This window comes from Triturus cristatus, chromosome 3_1 (genome assembly GCF_964204655.1).
Source record: "Triturus cristatus chromosome 3_1, aTriCri1.1, whole genome shotgun sequence".
NCBI lineage: Eukaryota > Metazoa > Chordata > Amphibia > Caudata > Salamandridae > Triturus > Triturus cristatus.
The window spans coordinates 1058448238-1058462168 of NC_140583.1; the positions used below are offsets into that span (position 1 = coordinate 1058448238).

Consider the following 13931-nt stretch of genomic DNA (forward strand, 5'->3'; position numbering starts at 1 on the left):
TTGTGACGACTTTTAACTTGTGTAGTGTTTCACCGATCCCTGGACATCTCCCCTCCTAACCTGTTCGGTTCTCCTCGCGCACCTGATTGAAGCGCTGCTGCGGGTTGGAGAATCCATTGACACCATTCCTGGGGAAGCCCACAGGCCACGCCCACTGCCGTGAGGCCACGCCTCCTCCTCCCTTAAAACAATGTGCCTCCCCTGGCCGCACAGCGGACGCGCCGCTGGCGCGCCGAAGGTGCGCCAAAGGCAAGCCCGTCTGCGCCCGTCCGCGGCAGGCCGGGGCCAGGGGCCACCCCCCCAACTCCTTTCCCCCCCTTTCTGGGATCAAAGAGACAATATAGCTTTGAATGTCTTTACCAGTTGAGGAACACTGCAACAACTAAATGTTGCCAAGAGTTTCATCCCCTGGAGATCCCTCACTTGTGCCCAAATTGAAAGACAGAGCTCATTAGCTCTCCTCACAAAGATGAACTGCGGGACTACCATATGTTTCTCTTAAACTGTAGATCCCTACCCAAACACAGCTTGGAAATATCAATGCTGCTGAGTGAGCACATGCAGGACATAGTCTTCCTGACTGAAACATGGCTCACTCAGGACTCAGAGCCTGACCTGGTACAAGCCCTTATACCAGGCTACCAGGTTGCCCGCCTGGACTGTGCCCAGGGGAAAGGTGGGGGGCTTGCTATTATTCATAAAGACATTTACTCTTGTCGCTGCCCGAGGGAGTCCATCGCAGACTGTGAGAGTATGTACTTTGTCATTGAATTCTCCCCTAACAAAAGCTTCACTGGCATTCTCATCTATCGCCCTTCTGGAGGACTCAAACAGTTTCAGACAGCGCTACCTTCTGCTGTGGCTGAACCAATTATCTCACCTGCAAACTTCACACTACTGGGCGACCTTAACATACACTTTGATAATATACAGGATAGCGTCGCCACAGAGATGATGGCCAGCTTAGAGGCAGTTGAACTAGAGCAGCTTGTCTCCTCCCCTACGCACATAAAAGGCCATCTATTAGATCCTGTATTTAGCAACTGCACACAGCTAACAATCGGCACTATTAGTCGTCTTCCATGGACTGACCACTTTTTGATCCCTCTCCCTTGGACTTCGCACAAATGCCTATCACCCTCCCAGGTTCCCCGCAGAATGAGGAATTGGTCCAAACTATGTCTGGATGACTGGACCAACATTCTTACCAAAACCAGGCCTGTGCTTAACGGCGATCCCTCTAAAGGTAACAGTGAATATGACAATTGGATCATGAATTCACTAGATACCATATTACCCACTTGCTCTACTAGCTCCAAAAGACATCAGAAAACAGCGCCCTGGTACTCAGAAGAACTTAGAGACAAAAAGCGCATTTGTAAGAGGCTAGAAAGAAAGTGGCGCCTAAGTTACGCAGCTACGGACAAAGCCACTTACAGGGAGGCCATTGGAGCCTACAAATCAGCTATAAAACTGACCCAATCAATTTATTATAATAACAAAATAATGTCGGCTAAATGTAAACCCAAAGAGATGTTCCAAGCGGTAAAAAGTTTAACTACGCTCCCATCCCCACCAATTGTCAACTCCAATATGTCCTCCCGATGTAACGATCTGGCTGATTTCTTTTTTCTTAAGGTCAACAAAATCTATACATCTTTCCTGGACATGGACTCGGACCTACTCCTCCAAGGACATTATTTAGCAGCTGAAACAGAGGAGTTGCCTCATAACACCTTAGCCCACTTCCCACAATTAGACTCAGTAACACTTGAGTCTTTGATGCACCAAATAAAATCTGGCTCCCCATGCGACCCTGCACCACCGAATACGCTGGCCTCGGTTAGCCAGGTAATCCTTCCCACATTATTGGAGTTATTGAACTCCTCAATAGTGACCAGCACAGTCCCATCAACCTGGAAACATGCCAGAGTTCGAGCACTCCTGAAGAAATCCAACCTCGATCCTGGCAATCTCAATAACTATCGCCCTATCTCACTGCTCCCTTGGGCAAGTAAAGTCCTCGAAAAACACATTAACACTTCTTTAACCAGGTTTTTCGAGAGTAACCATCTGCTTGACTCCACCCAGACGGGCTTCCGCCCCAAACACAGTACGGAGACGGCTTTGGTGGCAGTCACAGAGGAAGCAAGGCGGATCCTAGATCAGGGGGATCAGTGGCAGTGATCCTCCTCGACCTGAGCGCCACCTTTGATACGTTGAACCATAAAATCCTCCTTCGCCGCCTCCTGAGCTTAGGGATATCAGGAGAAGCACTAGCGTGGCTTACGTCCTTTCTAAAAGATCGCTCCTTCCGAGTCTTTGAAGGAGCTTCAGTCTCCTCAAGTAAGTCTTTGGCGTCGTGGTCACCTGGATGACGTTGCGGTAGCTACTTAGACGCCGCCCTTGCACTGATGTCAGTTGTTTCTTTTTCAGCGCCAGCCAGCGCAGATCCGGAGAGAGAGGTACCTCCAGTCACTTTTTGAGCGACTTCTATCGACTTCCTTTTTGTGTTTACGACTCCTGGTGCACGAGGGGTGCCCAGTTTCAAGGCATGCGGTTCCTGTACCCGACTGATGTCGGTTATGGATCCGCACATTGTGTGACTTTTGCATGGAGAGCGACCACGACCCCAAGTCGTGCTCAGAGTGTCGGTCGATGGCTCCGAAGGCTTTGTGGGAGCGGTCCCGAAAGCTGCTTGAGTGCTGGCATTCTGATCCGCACCTTTCGAGGTCCCGGTTGTGAGGTAGGTCGAGGGACCAGTCTCAGAGCCATCACCACTCGTCCAAGTCATCAAAATCTTTGCACTCTGGGTCAGGTAAGTCGAAACACAAAAAGAAGTCGAAGAAGCCTTGTCGCTCTTCACCTTCTCCCCGTCAGTCGGCTGATGCGACAAAGGATGCAGGCGGTGTCCCTCTCGCGGCTCCGCACGTGGAGCCCGAGGAGTCGACTCAGGGCTTCCCTCCCTTCCCGGGACCCGGAGCGACTCCTGCCCAACTTTGTAAGTTTTACAAGAAGATGCAAGTCATCCTTGACCAGCCCAAACCCGCCTGCACGCCTTCGGGTCCAGCGGACTTAGTTGGTAGGCTTGGGGAGAGGAGTTGGCCTAATGACTAGGGCGATTGACCTCAAATGGGGAACCGGGTTCGAGTCTCGGCAAATCACTTAATCTCCACGTGCCTAACAAACATGAATGTGTCCTCATGTAACGCAACTGGTGCTCTGTAAAGCCCTCTGATACCCGATACCTTCCGGTCAAGTTCGAGCTATATAAAGCTTCGGAAAAAAAAGGTCTTCACCGCCGTCGGCTTCAGCCATATCACACCTCCACCGGCGCCGCTTCCTCCGGCACCGCAACTGACGCCGGTCGTGTCCCCGGTCGGCGTCTACCCCGGCTTCCATCCCTATGTGGACCTGGAGTCGGACCGGCGTCGCCCAAAGCCAGATCCAGCACAAAGTGGGGTTTTTGTGCCCCTGTTCACTCCTGGGGTCCCTTTTCAGCCAGATTGGCAACCTGAGGATGAGGAGGTGGACTGGGAGGGTCAGGTGACCCTTAAACTGATCAGCTGGGATCTGAACAGGACTTGAAGAGAGGAACTGGGGGATGCCAGTGGTTTTGACACCTCCCTTGACCATGGCATGTTGTCTCCTCCTACCGTGGCTACGGAGGAGGGAGTGTCATACGCAGTAGTGTTGCATAGGGTGGCCGAGGCCCTCAAGCTTGAGCTTCCTACGGTGGCGGTCAGGACTAACATCCTGACAGAGGCGCTTCAGCTGGTAGCGAGCTCTTCGGAGCTTCTGCTGCCGTTTAATGAGGCCCCTACTGATGTCTTTTTGGGCACGTGGTCCAGGCCCAACATGGGGGCACGCGTTGATAGGATGATTGCCCGACGCCTCCGACCAGCTTCGGGCGACCCCAGTTTCCTCTCCCAACACCCCACCCCGGAGAGCTTGGTGGTCCAAGCCTCCACTTCGAAGAGCGCATTCCCTACCGCTTCACCAGAAAGGGAATGCAAGAAGCTGGACCATCTTGGGAAGAAAATTTTCTATTCCGCCATCCTGGGACTGCGGTCAGGAAACATCGCAATTGGGCTGTTATTCCCACTCTGTGTGGGATACGGTTGCGCAGGTGCTGCGTCAGTGTCCGGAGGAGGCCCGGACAGTGCGCTCCCAGGCTGTCGCCGCCAGGAGGGATGCGGCAAAGTTTACCATCCGTTGTGGGCTGGATACCGCCGACTCTTTAGGCAGGACAATTTCTAGGTCTATAGCCCTTCGTCGCTACGCCTGGATGAGATCGACTGGCTTTTTGGTGGATGTCCAGAACACCATGATGGACATGCCCTTTGATGGCCTTTGCCTTTTTGGCGACAAAGCGGACAATGCTCTAGAGCGTTTCAAGGACTCACGGGCTATGGTCAAGTCCTTGGGCCTCTCCAGCCGCCCAGCGCAGTCTGCTTTTTGCCCCTTTCGTGGCTACGGAAGGGTTTCCCCACTATGTCCCGCCCAGAGCCACAGGGCGCAGCAAGTTCCCTAACATTCACGCGGCCGGGGACGTGGGACCCAACGCCGTAGTTCAGGTAGCCAGCGGACGGGCCAGTCTACCAACCTCCTCTCTGCAGCAGCCTTCAAACCCTCCAAGTCCGACCTTTAAGGTCCATCAAACACCAGTGGGCGGCAGGATCCGCTATCACCTCCCCCACTGGCGCACCATCACGTCTGACAGGTGGGTTTTGCAAAAAGTCCGAAAGGGCTACTCCCTCCCCTTCGAGGATACCCCTCCAGCCATGCCACCTCAATGCCACCGATTGTCGGAGGATCACCTAGGCCTTCTCCAACAGCAAGTTGTGACTCTCTTGGCCAAGGGAGCTATCTGGCATGTTCCTGGCCCAGAAGTAGGTCGTGGTTGTTACTCCCACTACTTTCTGGTACCCAAGAAGGACAAGGGCCTGTGTCCTAGCTTGGATCTCAGGAATGTCAACCGCTTCCTCCGGAAGGATGAGTTCAAAATGTTGACACTTGCTCAGGTCTTGTCTGCCCTCGACCCTGGAGACTGGATGGTAGCTTTGGACTTGCAGGGCGCTTATTTTCACATCCCCGTCCTGCCGGCCCACCGGTGTTCCCTGCGGTTCATGGTAGACAACGAAGACTTTCAGTTTACCGTGCTCCCCTTTGGCCTTACCAGCGCCCCTTGGGTTTTCACAAAAGTGATGGCGGTGGTCGCAGCTCATCTGCGCAGATTAGGGGTTCCAGTCTTCCCCTATCTCGACGACTGGCTGTTGAAGGCGGACTATGGCCGACCTCCTGTATTCGCTGGGGTTTTCCATCAATGTGCCGAATTCGCACCTGATTCCCCCTCAGAAGCTCCTCTTCATCGGAGCGGTTCTGGACACGACGTTGTTTCGAGTTTATCCTCCCGAACAGCGAGCCAAGAATATTCGGGCTATAATTCCGATTTTTCTGCCTCTATCCCGGGTTTCTGTCCGGATGACCCTGAGGCTGCTGGGCCTCATGGCCTCCTGCATCCTGCTGGACGATCATGCCAGGTGGCATATGCGGGCTCGGCAGTGGGACCTGATGTTCCAGTGGGCGCAGCATCCGGGGAATATGTCAGATTGCGTCTAGATCTCGGAGGTCACTCCTCGACAGTTGCAATTGTTGGCTTACGAACTAGGATTGGGTAGACTGCAGAACCCTCTCCCTTCCCCAACCAGAGCACACAGTGATGACGGACGCATCCCTTCTGGGATGGGGCAGCCACATGGGAGAGGCGGAGATCAGAGGCCTCTGGTCTCCGGCGGAGTCCGGACTCCACATCAACCATCAGCGATTCGTCTTGCACTGAAGGCATTCCTTCCTTTGTCCGGGTAAGAATAGTGCAGGTGTTCACGGACAACACCACTGCCATAAGGTACTGCAACGATCAGGGCGGGGGTGGATCGTGGACCCTATGTCTAGAGGCCCTCCGCCTCTGGACACGGCTGGAACATCGGGGCATATCCCTGGTGTTTCAACACCTGGCGGGTTCCCTGAACCCAGGGCGGATGAACTCAGTCGCAGTGCATGATGGATCACGCATGGCGTCTTCACCCGGGGTTGGTGCAAGGTCTTTTTCGACAGTGGGGAGAGCCTTGGTTAGATCTATTCGCCACCGAAGAGAACGCGCAATGTCAGCAATTGTGCGTGTTGGAATTTCCAAGACGGCACTCGCTAGGCGACGCCTTATGTCGCGAGTGGAGTTGGGGTCTGTTGTACTCCTTTCCGCCTATACCACTTCTGACCAGATAGCTTAAGAAGATCAGGCGCGACTGGGCCCAAGTCATCCTTGTGGCTCCGGATGGGGCACGAAGAGTCTGATATCCCGAGCTGCTCAACATGGCCATCGATTCTCCGACATGTCTGCCTCTTCAGGGGGATCTTCTGTCGCAGCTACAGGGGAATGTCCTCCACCCAAACCTGTCCACCCCCCACCTCCTTGTGTGGAGATTGAGCAGCGGCAGTTGACGTCTTTTGACCTGCCCCCCGAAGTTTTTGATGTAATCTTGGCAGCCAGGCGTCCCTCCACTAAGACGGTATACGCCTGCCTGTGGAACAAGTTTTTGGCATGGTGCACAGCAAAGGCTGTGGATCCCCTTTCTGCGCCTCTTTCTGAGGTTCTCTTGTTTCTTCTTTCTTTAGCCCAGCAGGGCTCTGCTCTGGGCACTATCCAGGGCTATTTTTCGGCCATCTCTGCCTTCCTTTGGCTTCCATATCAGCCTTCTCTTTTCAAGTCCCCCGTGGTTAATTGTTTCTTGAAAGGCATAACTTCATCTCTTTCCTCCTATTCCCTTCCTTATGCCTCAGTGGGACTTGAATCTGGTCTTGACCTACTTAATGTGCGCTCCCTTTGAGCCGCTTCACAACTGTCCTCTAAGACTTTTAACTCTTAAAACTGCATTCCTGGTAGCCATCACATCTGCCAGAGAAGTGAGTGAGCTCTAGGCTCTTTCATCCAAACCTCCTTTTCTGTCTGTCCATACGGACAAGGTGGTTCTCAGGACTCGTCCATCCTTCCTGCCCAAGGTTGTCACTGCTTTTCACATCGGGCAGACCATCACTTCGCCCACCTTCTTTCCGCCTCCGCATTGTACAAAAAAAGGAAGAGAAGCACCACCGCCTGGACCCAAAACGTGCGCTTTCTTTCCATCTGGATCACACAAAACAGTTCCGGGTGGATGACCAACTCCTAGTTGGCTACGTGGGCGCCAAAAAAGGTCGGGTTGTACACAAGCAAACAATTTCTCAATGGGTCGTTTTGTGTATTAAAGCATGTTATTCTCCGGCTATAAAGGAGCCTCCAGTGGGGCTACACGCCCATTCCACCAGGGCGACGGCAGCCACTACTGCCTTGGGAAGAGGAGTTCCTCTACATGACATCTGTCAGGCAGCTACGTGGGCATCACTGCACACGTTTACGAAACACTACTGTCTGGACAGCCAAGTTCGGAGGGACGGCTTCTTTGGCAGTTCTGTTCTCCAGGACTTTCTGGTGTGATCTTGGTTCGCTGAGCCACCACCGGGGTTGGTACTGCCGGGGTATCTTTTCTAAGGTAAGGAAACTATAATTGTGTTTATTTCAGATGAACAGGTTACTTACCTTCGGTAACAATATATCTGTTAGAAACATTAGTTAGTTATAGATTCCTTACCGCCCCACCCATCCTCCCCTTTCTGCGAACTGATTTCTAGGGTTAAGAACATCCTTTTAGGGCCCTAGTTTTGTGCACCAGTGGTCAGTGTCTTGCATGGCTCTGCATATCTGGCACGGAAAGTCGTGTACAGACGCGCGAGGGCAGCTTCTAAGTACCTACCGCAACGTCATCCCAGCGACCACGACGGACGCAGAGCCTACCGTCGCCACCTTCCAACGCTCAGAGGTAGTGCTGGCGAAAATACTTTCCGGATCCAGTCTGACGCCAGGGGGTATTTCTAAGGTAAGGAATCTTTAACCAACTAATGTTTCTTACAGATATATCATTACCGAAGGTAAGTAACTTGTTCTTTAGATATAAATCAACTCTAAAATCACATGCGCAGGTCTATGCGCACGTCTAGCATTCTGTGCCTTTTATAACGTCTAACTAAAAACCTCTCCTTTCTTTACTACAGATTCAGAACCAAACAAGCTGAAGAAGGTTATTCCACGCCCAAGTGTCCCTGCAAAACAGAAACCAAAGGAGAAGATAAATGTAAGTGAAGTGAGCTTTTGTGCATGTACAGATCACTAGGTTGGAGTAAAGTGAGCAGCTTGCTTTAACCTACCAAATTAGCTTCTAAATTAGTCATCTTCCAGTACTATTAGAGCGTTACAATGTCTTATTAAGCAGTGCTTTTAAACTTGTTGTGGGAGGGAACACATACAGCACAAATATGCTAGGTTAATTTGCAAGCACTTAAAATATGCATAACACAAAAGGGTAATCTTCACATAACATCCCCTACCCTCCGGTCTGCATTGCACAGTACTTTAGTGGTATGGCACAGAAAATTTAACCTTGTGTAATCCGTTCCATTATGACTTGACCAGCTTTAAATCACAGTCACCCCCCCTCTGTGTCTAAAGGAGTCCAGCAGGACTTTCAGAGCTTGGATGATGGAAGTCTCCATAGCATGATCTTCCAGTGTTACTCACCCTTTTCTACAGCTCATTTTCTCAAACACCTCTATAATTTGCAATGTACTCGAATGACTCCTTTAGAGACTATGTATTTGGCATGTCAGCCTGCCGGAGTCGCATGCAGACTCTTTGCATTCTAATGATGATAGTATTGTTTTAAAATACTGTTGTCATTTTATAGAGTTTAATAGTATCAATAGTGACATGGCCCCTCTCCTTGTATGTATGGTATGTCTATCACTTGTTCTGTGATTGGAATGTGATTGTGATGAATGGTCTTGCATGAGCTCTATGCTGCTTTTTTCAAACTTTGCTGAGAACTTGCTTTGAGAAAGGTGAAATGGTTATCTTCATCCAACATCATAATAGTTCTTTCCTGCACTTAATGAAATGTCATCTTGTCATCCGTCTGTGATATCCTGGATGGAGCTCTTATGGGGAAACTAATGGGGTTGGATCCCCCATGATCATACTGAAGTTGGTCCCTTCTTGGAGTCTTGTTCCTTCCTCCACTTTCTACTCCTTTGGAAGTTGTCTGTCTGTGTTTCGGGGTCTGCCTCTTCTTTGGTGATTCCCAAGGGGGAGGAGTATTTTTCCTCTTTGAAATATGTGGTATAATCTTCTCTTCTTCAGCAGTGAATCTTTTAGATTGATGCCGTGTCTACATTGCTAAACAAAGCACAACATTCATTAAACATTGTCACTTAAGTAGCAAATCACCTCATTAAAAGACCGGAACCTCAGTGAATGAGCTGAGATCCCAGTGGACCCCACCCCAAGAGGCCACCATACCTTCATTTTCTCCAGAATATGGTGTGTGAAGCGAATGTGCATGAGCTCTGCTCTAATGTCTTGATCTTTATTTCATTTATCTTTAAGATTTCCTATCCTCAGGACAGCCTTCTCACTGGGGCTTGTCTCAGATTTGGAACATGCCTTTGGCAATTTAAAGGTCTTCAGGAATGTATTTGCTTGTACTCTGATGGCTAGGTCAAAGGGTGCAAGATTCATAACCTTTCCCATAAAAACTTTAAAAGACACACGATTGTCTCTGTGAATCCCATGCATGTCCAGACTTTCTTGTTTAACTTTTGGACATCTTTTAAGATTCTTTGATATACTCCGGCCCACTCTTTCATGCTTTGCAACTCCAATTGCTCCAATTCATCTTGCTTCTTAATTCCATGCCTCCACATGTTCTGGCCTCTGCACCTAGAAAGCAGTCACAAATGGTGCCCTTCCCTGTCAAGTGCCATCCATGATGTTGCCCCTGCAGTCAGCCTTGCAGCTGTGCTCAGAACTGTCCCCTGAGTGCTCTGTAATTGTCTGAGTGGCATAAGGTAAGGTCAGAACTTCCTTTCAGCATCGTTCTCTTCCTAGGGCCCAGAGTTTTTCCCGGATAGAGGAACTATTAGCCTCTGACTCAATATAATCACCATACTTGATATTGTTTATGAGCGCATACAAGTTGATTCTGAGGCTCCCAATCTGCTTCCTCCTTCTTACTCCAAAGATGACCTTTTTTTGATTTGCATTAGGCCAGTGGTCGAGGTACCTCTCCAAAAGTAGACATCCCTTAATCTTTCAGGTCCCCGTTGGAGAAATTCTCCTCCTTTACCTGATTGGTGAATACAGCTGCAGAAACTCTGCAACTGACTTTGACTTCTAAATAATCACTTTGCTGTTGCTCTAATTTAATGAAGCACTATAGGAACCTGCCTTAGCTATCTGTGAAAAGCCATTCAGGACCTTGCAGTCAACAGAGAAATTGCTATATGCCGTAGGCCATCTTTTCTTGTGGACCCTAAAGGCAATGAGTCTGAAAGACTGGATCGTATAGGCGGGATTATTTTTGCATTGTATGGAAAATGCTACATGTCTGCTTGGCTGCTGTGTCAATGCCTGTTGGGAGTTAGCCAAACTAGCAGTTAGTATTTTATGGGAAAACATGACCAATCCATTTTCAGATCTGGTCACCTTATGGCGTTGATGCTTGGATTTTGCGGAGATCTTTACTTGTTCCTTGGATAGTGCCATCACACTGGGTTGCCGTGCCTGGATGCACCCAACTGATTGTTGGAAAGATGTACAGGTCAGTCTGACGGCCATGCCATTCGAAGGCAGGCATTTGTTTCTCAGAGAAGGTTGATTTGTTTGTGGAATGCTTCACGAGTAGCAAGGCGTTGACTCACACACTGGACCTGTCCATACCAGCAAAGCTGTTCCATCAGCAATACAATAAGTTCTGAGGCTGTTCCAGAGTTCAGCAATCCCAGCAGAAGCAACCCTTTCAATTGGTCCAGACACCCCAACAAATGTTCTACTCCTTTCTTGTGAGGGTTAGATCTACGTTTTGGCATCAGCAGCACCAGTGTATCTAGTCTCCTCCTTCCTCGGTCAGTTCAGCAACCTCAAAACCGCTCTGACTCCCCTTCGCTCATTACTGTGAGGGGAGGGTCTCCCACTTTTCAGCCAATTTGGAAACGACCAACACGAACTGCGGTGTCATGCAGCCGATCTGCAAGTCTAATTCCCTACTTTGAATGGCACTCTGAGGGACTACCATCCTTTCGCCTTAGTATTATCTTTGGCACATGCTCAACTGTGGGGTCAGAGGTCCTTGCTCTGCTGATCAAAAGGGCCATAGAAAGGATGGGTCTAGAAGAAAGGGAAACCATGTTATATTTCATGTACTTCTTGGTCCCCTAGGTGGACTGGTTTGAGATCTATCCAAGACCCTCTGTCTTCTGAACCTCTTCATTCAACAGGACAGGCTCAAGATCTCAATGAGCCAGGTTCTACTGGCCCTGAATGCAGGGGAATGGTTGGCATCCATCCTAGGATGCATACTTCTCCCTGCTCAAAGTAATTATGTGAATTTCACCATGGGATCTCAGCACTGTCAGTTCAGTGTGGCCTTTGGGATAATGATCACCTTCTTGAAATTCATGACTGTGGTGGCGGCTTTACTGAAACAGGAGTCTGTCCGTATTTCGCAACAGGCTGGTGAAGATTGTCACTTACGCTATTGTTAGAACCTCTTCGGCGCACAAGGAATCTTCTTGTGGTTTAGGCTTTACCATCAACACCCCAAAAGTTCCACCTCATTCCATCACAGATGTTAACCTTTTATAAGCGTGGTGCTAAACATAACCTGCAAGAAGGCCTTTTTTTCTCCGAGGATCATGGGTATTTGGGTAGTGGTTCGGAGATTTGATTGAAACACTTCTCCCTGTCCTACAGGTCTTATGCCTGGTTGGCCGAATGGATTTGTGTATCCTACTAGTTCTGCAATCCATACATAAGACATCCGGGTAGTAGTGTCCAAAAAAGGATTTATCACACCTCGTATTAGTATTATAACTGTAACCAGTATTATAGTGGGAAACTCATCACACGTATAGTCAATGTATGTATGGATTGGAGGTGCTACTGCAGTTCCGGCACCGTACTACCCAAGTCTGCACCTGCACATTAACAAAAGTTAATGTATCAGATATATATACTGCAATCCAGATGGATGCTGATGGCCTCCCAGTGACATCAACACTATGGGAGCTTTTTTACACACATGGAGCAATTCCAGCCAGTTCATCTGGAGCTGCACTGACACATGGACCCTGAATCTCAAGATTAATTGTTGGGGGATATTCCTACTAGCAGCCCAATTGGCATTTTCTGTCAGCGTGAGAGAGTGGCCGCTCCCTCTCCTCTCACTGGAGGGTCACTAGTAGGGACTAAACTGAAAAGTGAGGCAGGTGATTTTCTCCAGATAGCTGGTTCTGTCTGTGGATATCTTTGCCAAAGCCTAGAACAGTCTTCAGTTTAGTGCTGTATATTTTACTCCAATTGCTTGCCTAGAAGAATTCTTCAGGGTCAGAGGGCTACAGGGCCTGCTGTCCATCTTTCCACTGATTCCACTTCTGTGTAAAGTCTTGGGAAAGGTTTTGGAGGATTGGGCAAGAGGGATCTGTTTTAAGTCAGCATTCAACTGCCTGTTTCTCACTCATGGAAGGGGAAACCTTCTTTTGCAGTAGGATAGTCATGTCTGCCAGCCTAAACCTAAACATTTGGCTTCATATGTAGAGATTAAGCAGTGCAAGCTATACACCTTTTGTCTCCCTGACTAAGTTGCAGACGTCATCTTTGCTGCAGGAGAAACAGATTACAATATCCGTATATGTGGGTCGCTAGAACAGATTTGTACAGTGGTGTGAGTCAGAAGGTTTTGATGCCTTTCTAACACTGTGCGTTTTGCACTCTCTCTTTTACAGTAGGAGGGGTGACAATGATGTTGCTCAACTTAAGTATTTTCTTTCTCACCCATCATGTAAGTCGCCTTTTTTGGCGCATTTTCTGAAAGATTTACTTTGTCCATTTCATTCCTCTCCATTCATTGTTCGTCAGTGGGATCTGCAGTATATATTTACTTTCTTAATCTCCTCCCTGTGCGAGCTGATGCAAGTTGTCTTGCTCTTCTTTTAACCTCTAAGACTGTTTTCTTAGTTGCGATCTCTTCATCTTGTATGGTTGGAGAATTTTCTACTTTTTTCCTTTTTCAGTTTTTCATCCAGCCATCTTTCTTGGCCAGGGAGTTTTGGCTTTTCATATGGCCCCAGTCTATCTCCCGTCCCTCCTCGCCATTGCACCATGGAGGAGTGTTTGAATGGACTGGACCTCAGGTGAGGAGTCGCCTGCTACATTGACTGCACTGAGTGGATTACAAAATATTTGTGGGCTTTGCTGAACCAAGAAAAGCTAAGCAGTGACCATTCTTATCACCTTTCAAGAACTGTATGTGGTGGATGTCTGCTAGGTTTCCTCTAGATTGAGGAACGTGCCAGAGTGCCACCCTACACTTAATAGCAGTCATGAAAGAGGTCTAGTGTCTCGTTAATAGGTTCCCAAATCTAGAATAAAAAAACACAAGTGAACAAAACCTTGGCAGCCTGGTAGTACTTGACTGAAGCTGGAAATACTGTAGCAGCAGATAATTCAGCGGGTAAACTCTCTCGGACATCAGAGAAAAGAGCCAAACCGAGTCATCTACAAGCTGGTCAAAATAGGAACTCTGCTGCAAGGAGCAAAACGAACAAAACTAAAAGATTGCAATGAACATGACCGGGTACTTCATCTGCTCAACCATGCCCCTTTTTTTAGATTTGACGTCCGCTTGACATGCGAAGAAGAAGCCTAAGTGTGAATCCTTTGTCCTCATCCGTACTACATGGTTCTTCATGCAGGATTCTTGCTCAAGTCTTCCAGTCGAACTTAGAAC

At 49.0% G+C, this 13931-nt stretch overlaps 1 protein-coding gene across 1 annotated transcript in view; it reads left to right on the forward strand.

Moving 5' to 3' along the window:
• KMT2A (lysine methyltransferase 2A) overlaps positions 1 to 13931 on the forward strand; it is a 1466550-nt gene that overhangs the window by 257247 nt on the left and 1195372 nt on the right. The window contains exon 8 of the mRNA XM_085645838.1: positions 8146 to 8225. Coding sequence (XP_085501964.1) covers positions 8146 to 8225 — 80 coding nt within the window. The remainder of the gene's footprint in view (positions 1 to 8145; positions 8226 to 13931) is intronic.